The following is a 10,894-nucleotide window of genomic DNA, read 5'->3' as shown; positions in this document are numbered from 1 at the left end:
ACACAACATCGTTACAAATTCCTCAAATTTAAATAAAAGGAAAAATATTAGTTTCTTTAATTTTAGAAACTATTTATTTTGAAAATACTAAAACTTTGCGTGATAAAATGTATCTCTATATATTTACATGAGAAAAATCTTTTTTCAGCTAAATAAATTATCCTACATAAAATATATATTTCATTCATTCTAATGTGCTTTTTTATTCCTATTTTGTAAATATAATATATAATATAATATATTCTAAATACACATATATAAATCTCTCTAAGTGAGAAATATACATTTTTAAGTAAAGAAATATTTACATATGTTATTGAATTATGATGATAGCTAAAAGAAAATATGATTAATTTAAAATAACAATAAATATTGTTAACTCTTTCTTTCTCTTTCCTCTCCTCATATCAATATATAACATATGATACTTGTGTCTGTAAGTATTTATATACATATAACAATTACTAATTATTAATTATTAATGTTATTATTTTTGTTGATGCTCCATTGTTAATTTTGCTATCTCCTTACCTAATGTATCGATATTGTCCTGTAAAGTAAAATAATATAAATATAACAATATTGATAAAAATTAGCAATGTTATATTTCTTCTAAAATAATAAATATTTTTATGCTTATCTCCCTCTTTCTCTCCCCCTTACCCCCTCTCTCTCTCTATTGCACGATAAAATAATCATTTTTTAGAGCAGAAAAAAATATTTTAGATTTTCTAACCAATTTGAAACTAAACCTCTAAATTTAAAATAGATTATAATATAAGAAAAATTGTATGTAAGACTTTCAAAATATCTAAGAGATTTGAACAACTTTGAACTTGTTGATATGTGTAAAATATGATATGTTAAAAAACAGTTTCTTTCACAATTATAATCAAATTGAAACGAATTTTTAAATTTACTTTGTATGTCTCATATTCTTCACATTTGTTTGAAAGCAAAATGGAATATTTCAAAAAGTGATCAGTTTAGCATTATTATATATAATATCATATTTTTCATTTATTTGTTCTTTATATAACTTTTATTTGACATACTTACTTTTAGAGTAATATTTTTTAATAATACATCTTCAAGAACCGCTTGTAATTTCTGGTTTATTTCTAAAGAAAGTTCTAAAGTCATATTTTCATCTGAAACTCGATGATTGTAAAGGGATGCCATGATACCTCCATGCTGTGCCAATTCCGCCTGCACATAATTAGAATATACATATATACATACATACATACATACATACATACATATATACATACATATATATACATACATACACACACACACACGCACACACACACACACACACACACACACACACACACACACACACACATATATATATATATATATATATATATATATATATATATATGTATATAAAGTATGTTATAATTGTTTGAATTCTTAAACTTTTTAATCTATTTAAAAATCAATTTTTTCATACTTACTATATGTCTTCTGCTTTTGAAATGCTTGGATAAGAAACAAAGATTCTATTATTATCAATATAAAAATAACAATAAATAGAATTGGTGAATCTCTACTCAAGAAGGATTTTCGTTTTATTGAGAAAATTAGTTATATCTATTTTTTGCTAATATTTTTGTAGAACAATCACATTTAAGAAAAATAAAAATTAAACTTTTTAAACTATATTTATACAGATATATTAATAGACAGTTTGAAGAATACATACATTTTGAAATTATTTTTTATCATATATATATATATATATATGTATATATGTGCAGAATGTAACTGAGAGAACATATATGGAAGCATTCCACCAAATATAGAACAATCTAAATAAAAAAAAGTTCTGAATCCATTTTTGATCTGAGCATTGTTAAAGCTAGCTGAAAGCAGATGAAAGCAGCTGAAAGCAGGGAAGGAATATAGGAAAGAGTGGGAGTTGGAGAATAACGGCTTTCTACTGCAAACAGGCGCTAATTAGCTAGTTTTAAATTAGCTAATTTTAACAATGTATAACAACAACAAATTCATCAAAAAATGATTCAGGATTTTTTTATTTAGATTGTTGTCATGTATCTGATGGTGTGCTCCATATGTTTTTCCAATTACAACCTGTATATATAAATATAAATATAAATATATATATATATATATATATATATATATATATATATATATTATAAAATATTTTATAAAATATTTATTACAAGGTAAAATAAAATTAATTTAAAAAAAATGTTGGCTTTTACCTTATATTTGTCTCTTTCATTACATGCCAAAGCTCCAAAATCTTGATTTTGTAAGATATAGTATTCTATTATTTTTGTTTTTTTCCGTAACTCTTCCGTCAATATTTGTGTATGTTCTTCGAAAAAATCTAATTTTTCTGCTCTTTTTACATTTTTCTTTTGTAATTTTATAATGCGATCCATTAATACTTGTTTACTAGGTTCTATAGAGTAAATTTGATCACTATTAGCGTTGTTATCCGATAAGGCACCATTTAATGTATCGCCTAAAAAGAAATAGAATTTCTGATGTCAAAATCCAATCCAGACAAAATTAAATTTACTCGTGAAGCAATAAAAAATATTATAAATCTATTAAACCTGTTAAAGAAGTATTAGATCCGGTTCTAGATGTAATGTCCAATGAATTACTGGGAGATGCAGTTTCAAACATCTCTAATTTTTTACGATATTGTTGTAATTCTCGCGTCATCTCTTTTATGGAAATTTGATGTTTTCTTTTCAATACTGCATTTTCACCTTGACAATCCTCCAATTTCTGAGCAAAGTCTTGCGCTCGCTGAGTTTGCTCAGCGACATGTTTAGCTAAAATCTCACATTCCTCTCTTCGTTTCCTTCGTTCTTGCATCAAATCTTTCTCCAAAACTTTGATTTTATTAGTCAATTCGTTAATACAGTCATGTATTGGGCCATGTTCGGATTCGAGATCATTCACTTTTGTTTGAATCGCACTAAATTCGGATTGAAGACGTACATTTTTGTCTGTCAATTTCTGCGTAAAATCTAACATATCCGCTTCCTTTTGACGACATGCTTGCATGTCAAATTGCAATTCCTCGTTAACCGATCGTAACTGCAGTATTTGTGCTTCAGCCGATACTATGCACTCTTCTTTACTGTGTACAAATATTAAATCAATAACTTATAATTAAAGTATCATCCAATGTAGAATTTCATTCAAAATGTCGCAAATTTCAAAATTATAAGATTTAAATTCATAAAAAAAAAATTGCTTATGAATGATAGAGATTTGGATAAAATTAAGGCCTATATTCTTAATCATAATTTTACCTATTATATTATTATACTAATTTTACCTACTTCATAATTTTTACCATATTTGCATATATGGCATGCAGAATTATATTTTTTTATGTTTATGTTTTTTTTTTTGTATTATACTTACAGTAATGATGCATATACACACACACTGTAATATTATGTTCTTGTAATATACTTACTGTTGCAATTGAAGTTTTAATGTTTCTAACTGAGAAACTTTGTTTAATAATTCAGTGATTTGTTCCTGACGTTGATTTGCAACAATCTTCAAATCACTTAAATTATTTTCAATGTTCAATCGAGCTTTCTCAGACTCTTGAACTTTTAGACTGAGTCTATTATTTTCTTCAATTAAATTTTGTTGTCTAGATTTTAGTGTTTCTAATTCCTTCTGTAATTGAAGCCTTAATGTTTCTTTATCTTCTGTAACATGTCTTTCTAAAATTAAACGCGCCTGATGCTCTTTTAACTGCTGATCCAATGTCACAGCTTTATTCTCCTCAGATTGCTGAAATTTTCGAAATGATTCTTGCGTTTCGCGGCGTATCTGTTCGCATTCTTCTTTCATATCACTTATTTTCATCTGTAACATAAATAATATAATAGAATACTTTATTTAATGTGTGTGTGTGTGTATACATACATATACATACATACATATATATATATATATATATATATATATATATATATATATATTATATTGCATTATATTATATGATATTATATAATATAATATATTATATAATATTATATTATATTATATTATATTATATTATATTATATTATATTATATTATATTATAATATATTATATTATTGAGATTAATCATATTTGTACATTTTACGAAATAAAAGAGATTTTGCAAAGTTTTGTTTGCAAAATATCTTTTAAAGAAATTTAACATTATGTAAAGTCAATCGATTTGATAAATTAGTCAAATTAAAAGTATTTCTTTATATATGGTTTGTTTTTGCTTATCAAAACTCAATTATTATTAATTTAATACAACGATAATAATGCAATGTAATAGTTTAGTATTTAATATTTTTGACTAAAATAAGATTTGGTTTGTTAATATACGCTCGCGCAATTCAAAACATAATTTTTAAGCTGCTTTTTCTTAACTTAAGCTGTGAAAAAACTGCACTATATATTTACCAAAGCTTTATCTAATTTCTGTTGAGTATCCTTCTGTGAATCCATTTCAGTTTTAAGTTTATTTTGCGTCCACTTTAGTTTGATTTCCTTCATTTTATTATCTTCTTTTAATCTCTCTATTTCCTTTTGAAGATCAGCAATCTCACGACATTTTCCATCCATAATGTTACATATTCTTGTACGTTCACCCTGCGTTTGGCGTAACTTGTTTTGCAATAATTCTTGATCCTTTAGAAGTTCTTTAACTTTGCGTTCCGCGCAATCTACCGCTCTGTTATATACATTACATAATTAAATTTCACTAAACAATTGTATATATTTAATGTATAGATGTCGATGTATTATGGAAACTAATCAACTAGTTATCAGGCATTTATGACAAGTCCGATTCACTCTTTTAAAATCTTTATACGTATGACCAATAAAATAACAATATTCAACAAAATAAGAAAGCATTAGAAAGCATTCCCTATTTTTAATTTATTTAAAATAAATTGCTTCTAACTGAGATTTACTTTCATACTTGAGATTTCATAGAAGATTTCACTTTTCCCAATCATGTCTAAAAAGTGATACAAATACCAAATAATAAAATTGTTTTTCTTATACATACCTTTTTGAATCTATCAATTGTTTCTCACTAGTTGCATATCTCATAACCATATTTTCCTTTTCCTTATTAATTGTGATACACTCTTTCTTCAAAGCTTCTTGCATATCGAGTGATGTATTCAAATCGGTTGTTAATTTATTTATAATTTTTTCCAAGTTCTCTATTTGTAAGATAAATGTATCTGTATTTATCTGGGTTTCACAGAATGATTTGTTCAATCGATTTGATTTTTCTAAATGCTCAATTCTTTCTAGCAATTTTGCGTTCTCAAGTTTTAATCTGGTATAATCTTCCAATGTAAGATGTAATGGATGTTCTAATGAGCCTAATCTTAAAATATTTGAATCTAGCAAAGTATTAAGTCTAGATGAATCTTCTTCATGCATATCCTTAAGCAACTTTTCTCTATGCAAAAAATTACTTTTATTTTCATTTATTTCTGGCAATGATACACATTGTGCTTGTTCACTGAGAATATTACAATCTAATCTATCTACATCATTTTTTTGAAAAATATATTCTTTTTCGTTTGAGATTTTATTTTTAGAATTATATAATTGTCGTTCTGCATTCTCTAAATTAACGCATGTTTTATTTTCTTTTATACATGTAGATAGGTCTACATCAATTTCACTATTTGTTATATTATTTAATTTATCTTTGTTCTTGTCATGATTTGGTATTACCATATAATTTGTTATATGACTATTACTTGGATTTGTTGTTAAATCTGTGTCCAATCTAGTCTTTCCAATTATTTCTTTCAAAGAAGATTCGTTATTAGTATAAAATCCCATCATGGTATTATTGGTTTCAATAGATTTTGATATGCGATTGTTTTTCATTGCCAAATGTGGCGGTAGTAGAGCTTTTTCCATAATGTTTGTCGATTTCTCTGTGATAAAATTGAAAATATTACGACTCTTATTTAAAAGTTGAACATTTGATTGCATTATAGTTATCGGATTTGTCAAAAAAGACATTTTAACAAGTTTACTGTCATTAGTTAATGTTGGTCGAGATGTCAAACTATTTTGCACATGGGCATTTAGTGTCAAAGTTGAAATAGACCCATTTTCTTTGCATAGATCTTCTTTTTCATCTTGATTTTTCTCATTTAAAGTTCCATTATTATTTATCTGTGATTGTAAGTCTATTATTTCTTTGCAAGATTGTTCTGTTTGAAATATATTAGTTTCTGCAGCAGTAGTCTGATCTTTAAAATAATTTTTATCTTGTTTGTCTTTTATTAAATTATTTTCACATACATTAATAACTTCTTCATTCATAGAACATTGCAAAGTAGATAAAAAATCTTTTGCTTTGCTGGATCGATTAAATAGTATTTCTTCTTCATCTGTACATGCTCTTATATTTCTATATGCACCTACATCATTTTCAGATTTGTGAACTTTATTTTTGACTAGAAATAAATCTAAAGATGATACTGGTATTAAGGATAAAGAAACACTCATATTATTGGAAAATGAGTCATAAAGAGAACCATTGTCGTATGAAAGGCGGCTCTCACTGTTAGATAAGTGATATGTTTGAAGTTTTATATTAGGAATGTTGGTAATAGATTTGTCGATATTAACCCTAGTCAATAAATCAATGTTGTCTGTCAGATAATCCTGTTTTAATCTTCCATCATTTTTTCTTGATAATGACGAGTCACTTTTACTTCTGAATATATTATTTCTACAATGATTATTTTGAATTTGCAAGATACCATTCTGCATCATTGTTCCTGGTTGCATACAAAAATAATTATTGTGATTAATATGTCTTTTAAATTCAAGTACAAGTTTTTATATTAATAAATTCTATAATATTAAAATTGTATTATTGCAACTCTAAAAAAAAAACTATTTGACATACATACAATTAATTTTCTTTTGAATTAAAAAGACTAGAAAAGAAGCATTAATTTTATATATATTTATTTTACTTTATATCATTTTATTATGTATAAATATTTGTGTACTATAATTTTAATAAATATTATAATTGAAGTAAATGTATGAATGCAATATATAATTATACAACTTATATATACATCACACACACACACACAGCACACAATTTATATATACTGAAATAAATATGTTTCTAAACTGAATTTATACCTTCGGTTAATCGAATATCTTGCTTTGAAATAAAATTAGCACCGTCATATTTTTCAGTAGAATTCGTTTCATCATCAAGAAACTCTGATTTTTCGGTCATCCCAATTGAAATATCTAATCAGTATATAAAACTGATTTTAACTCATTATTTCGCACATATTTTCGCACATTTGCAAGTGTAAATCAATAGTATCGAAAATATTTATTCAATTTTGATATCATAAAAAACAGGCTGCGACATTTAAAGTTTCCTATAAAATTGAAAAAAAGTCACCTATAAATAAAGGATTGATTATAAATTATATCCGCGCGCAGCTGTCAATGATGAAAACTATAATCAGTATAATACTATCAATAATAGTATATAGCCATAGTATAAATATACTATAGTTAGGTAGATGAGAGATATAAATGTATGCATAGGTATATAAACTACATAGACGAACCTACTCTACGATGACTGGATAATTTGCGATAAGGGGTACCAACACTTTGATATGCACCAATCACAAAATTATAGATTACTTGAAAGAGATCAAAAGTGCATTCTAATCTCATTCTATTTTTTATATCTTTTCTCGCAGTACATTTAGCAACACTAGAAAACACTTTTTTTTACTTTTACTCATCTTTTGTGTTATCAGATATGCAGTTCATATCCCATATTTGTATGTCTTACGCTTGCAAAGCGTTAATACATATTAATACCGAATTACGTTGTCGACATTGTGACGAGTTTGAAATATTAAATAAACAATTTACAAATTAATATTATGAATTTATACTCGAAAATATTTTATGGAATAAGACATAGGTATTCAAACACACATATTGTTTTTATTATTTAAAAGTTGTATCTATTGTATCTATTAATGAACTGAATAGTATTTTGATATATTAAATTATATATAGATTATGTTAAATATATGTAGATTATGTTAAATTATATATGTAGATAGATTTTTCAATCTTTAAATTATCTTTTGGATATACATTTCAGATCACAGATACCATTATTACAAATGGTTGTAAGAAATTATGCTAATATATGCCAACAATATTCTGCAGCGAAAAAATATAAATTTTCTAAAAATGCACGAAATTCTGTTACTTCAAATGTAACATATGCTGTTGTTGCTGTATCAGTTTTAGGTATATCCTACTATGTTTTTAAATATAAAAAAAACGTTTATACTTTTAATGCAACACAAAATATACAATGTGGTCAATTACGAAAGGATATGAAGGTCTACACCTTGGAAGAAGTAGGAAAACATGATAATAAAAAGAATCGTATTTGGGTTACCTTTGGACAAGGAGTATATGATATAACAGAATTTGTAGACAAACATCCAGGTGGTCCCTCAAAAATTTTGATGGCAGCAGGAGGTTCAATTGATCCTTTCTGGTCAATTTTTGCCAATCACAATACACCTGAAATATACTCATTATTAGAATCTATGAGAATAGGAAATATTTCAGAAGAGGATGCTAAGTCCAATAAAAACGATTTGTACGATCCATATGCAAATGAACCAACTAGACATAAAGCCTTAATAATCAATGGTCATAAACCTTTTTGTGCAGAACCACCGTCTTCAGTGTTAGTTGAGAGTTTTCTTACACCAGTGTAAGTTTTATGTTATTCAAGTTGTTTTTCTTTTTATTATACATGCTTTACATATACATTTAATATTACATTGATGTTGTTTCTTTTTTCTTCGCATAGTGATCTCTTTTATGTTAGAAATCACCTCCCAGTACCCCAAATAGATTTAAAAGATTACAAACTAGAATTAGCAATAGAGGAAAAAATAAAAAAGACACTTGATTTTGAGGCAATAAAGAAGTATGACAAGCATACAATAACAGCGACTATTATGTGCGGTGGAAATAGGCGTTCAGAAATGTCAAAAGTATATGCCATTCAAAAATTCAAAATTGCTGGCCTGAGTAGTAACAATATTTATGTAGTACTTTATTTATAGGTAAAACAATTGAAAGGGATTAATTGGAATGTAGGTGCAGTTGGAAATGCTACATGGACTGGTGCACGATTATATGATATATTAAAAGATTTGGGAATCAATGAAGATGAATTTGATCATGTTCAGGTATCTTTTCTATATAAATGACAGTAGCCAAATTTTTATAGAAATGTTGTTATTAAACTCTGCATATTGCTATTCTTCTGATTTCTCTTGTTAAAATTTTTGCACCTATTTGATAAAGTCTAAATTAATTTTGTTGGTATATATTAAATATATATTTATAAATAATATATAATTTTAAAAAATGTTTTCCGAAAACATTTAATATTTTCTCATCAGTTTGAAGGATATGATTTAGATCCATCTGGTACACCATATGGTGCAAGTATTCCTATTGCCAAAGCTATGGATCCAAAAGGAGATGTGATTTTAGCTTATGAAATGAATGGTAAACCATTAAGCAAAGATCACGGATTCCCGCTTAGAATAATCGTTCCTGGTGTTGTGGGTGCGAGAAATGTGAAATGGCTTAGTATGGATAATTTCAAAATTTTAATATTGATTATGTATAATTATTGAATTCATGTGTTTATATCTCAAAATATTTGTTTGATAGATAAAATTTGCGTTTCAAAGCAAGAAAGTCAATCACAGTGGCAACAAGGCGATTATAAAGGATTCTCTCCGAGTACAAATTGGGACAATGTAGACTTCAGTAAATCGCCTGCGATACAAGAAATGCCCGTAACATCGGCAATATGCGATCCACAAAATTCAGCCATAGTTGAAGTAAAAAAAGGAAAAATAGAAGTAAAAGGTAAAAACTGAAACTTAGACAATCACAATTGTCTGATCTGTTACAAGAATAATGATTAAGATATAATAAGTATTAGAATCATCTCTGAATTTTGAATATTAAATTTGTATCACGGAATTTTGCAAATATAAAAAACATTATATATGATACTTAAAATATATTTTATGTGATATATTATAGTCACTTAGTTTTGTTGTATTGAAAAGATTTAAATCTATATATATTGTTATTTTTACATAAATGCTTATAAAATATAATAAATTTCGTTAGGTTATGCATGGTCTGGAGGTGGTCGGAAAATAATTCGTGTTGATGTAACAAATGATAAAGGTAAGAAAAAAAAAAGAAATAAAAGTTTAAATTATTCATTATTTTCTTCATTTTAATGATTTCCTATTATTAAAATTTTTATATTTTATGTAAAGGGAAGACTTGGCATACCGCAGATTTGATAGAAGATCCTCAGGCAAAGCAAGGTCGACACTGGAGTTGGTCATTATGGAAAGTGGAATTACCTGTTGATAAGAATATTAATGAAATTGAAATCTGGGCAAAAGCAGTTGACTCAGCGTATAATGTTCAACCAGAGAGCTTTGATAATATTTATAACATTCGAGGAATGCTTTGCAATGCATATCAGAGAATTAAAATTAAATTAAAACAATAAATCAATTAATTATTTTTCTTATGGCTTTTAATAAGTGATTTATTTTGAGCTTGTATCTTATGAATTAATCAAGAGTTTTGTTATAATTATACTGTATTATATTGACTATAAATAAATCCTTATAGGTTAATTGTAATTAGAATTAGAAAAATATCACTGGATTGATAACGATATGAAAAAATTAAAATTAAATAAATTTTTTTACTCAAATTTT

General features: G+C 26.2%; 2 protein-coding genes across 5 annotated transcripts; one reads left to right on the top strand and one right to left on the bottom strand.

Annotated features, from left to right (window-relative positions):
• Position 1: 1 nt before the first annotated feature.
• Positions 2–8,640, bottom strand: LOC126852156 (coiled-coil domain-containing protein 186). 3 transcript variants are annotated; one of them, XM_050596629.1, is made up of 10 exons: positions 8,512–8,640; positions 7,206–7,456; positions 5,077–6,826; positions 4,464–4,734; positions 3,482–3,885; positions 2,601–3,136; positions 2,241–2,506; positions 1,467–1,490; positions 1,060–1,209; positions 2–550 (listed from the first exon to the last, which is right to left on the bottom strand). In XM_050596629.1, exons 2-10 carry the CDS (start codon positions 7,303–7,305, stop codon positions 488–490), a joined length of 3,564 nt encoding a protein of 1,187 aa, XP_050452586.1. In that variant the 5' UTR covers positions 7,306–7,456; positions 8,512–8,640; the 3' UTR covers positions 2–487. The 3 variants fall into 3 exon arrangements, with proteins under 3 accessions (XP_050452586.1, XP_050452589.1, XP_050452588.1); XM_050596632.1 differs by lacking the exon at positions 1,467–1,490; XM_050596631.1 differs by lacking the exon at positions 8,512–8,640 and having other exon boundaries at positions 7,206–7,475.
• LOC126852166 (sulfite oxidase, mitochondrial) lies at positions 7,739–10,890 on the top strand. Of its 2 annotated transcripts, none has more exons than XM_050596657.1 (8): positions 7,739–8,019; positions 8,206–8,835; positions 8,935–9,121; positions 9,194–9,319; positions 9,536–9,728; positions 9,813–10,013; positions 10,284–10,343; positions 10,439–10,890. In XM_050596657.1, the coding sequence occupies exons 1-8, from the start codon at positions 7,979–7,981 to the stop codon at positions 10,678–10,680; spliced, it is 1,680 nt and encodes a 559-aa protein (XP_050452614.1). In that variant the 5' UTR covers positions 7,739–7,978; the 3' UTR covers positions 10,681–10,890. The 2 variants fall into 2 exon arrangements, with proteins under 2 accessions (XP_050452614.1, XP_050452615.1); XM_050596658.1 differs by lacking the exon at positions 7,739–8,019 and having other exon boundaries at positions 8,218–8,357; positions 8,444–8,835.
• Positions 10,891–10,894: the final 4 nt, after the last annotated feature.

The sequence above is a fragment of the Cataglyphis hispanica genome, chromosome 10 (assembly GCF_021464435.1).
Source record: "Cataglyphis hispanica isolate Lineage 1 chromosome 10, ULB_Chis1_1.0, whole genome shotgun sequence".
Classification (NCBI taxonomy): Eukaryota; Metazoa; Arthropoda; class Insecta; order Hymenoptera; family Formicidae; genus Cataglyphis; species Cataglyphis hispanica.
This window is presented reverse-complemented; position numbering and strand designations above follow the sequence as displayed.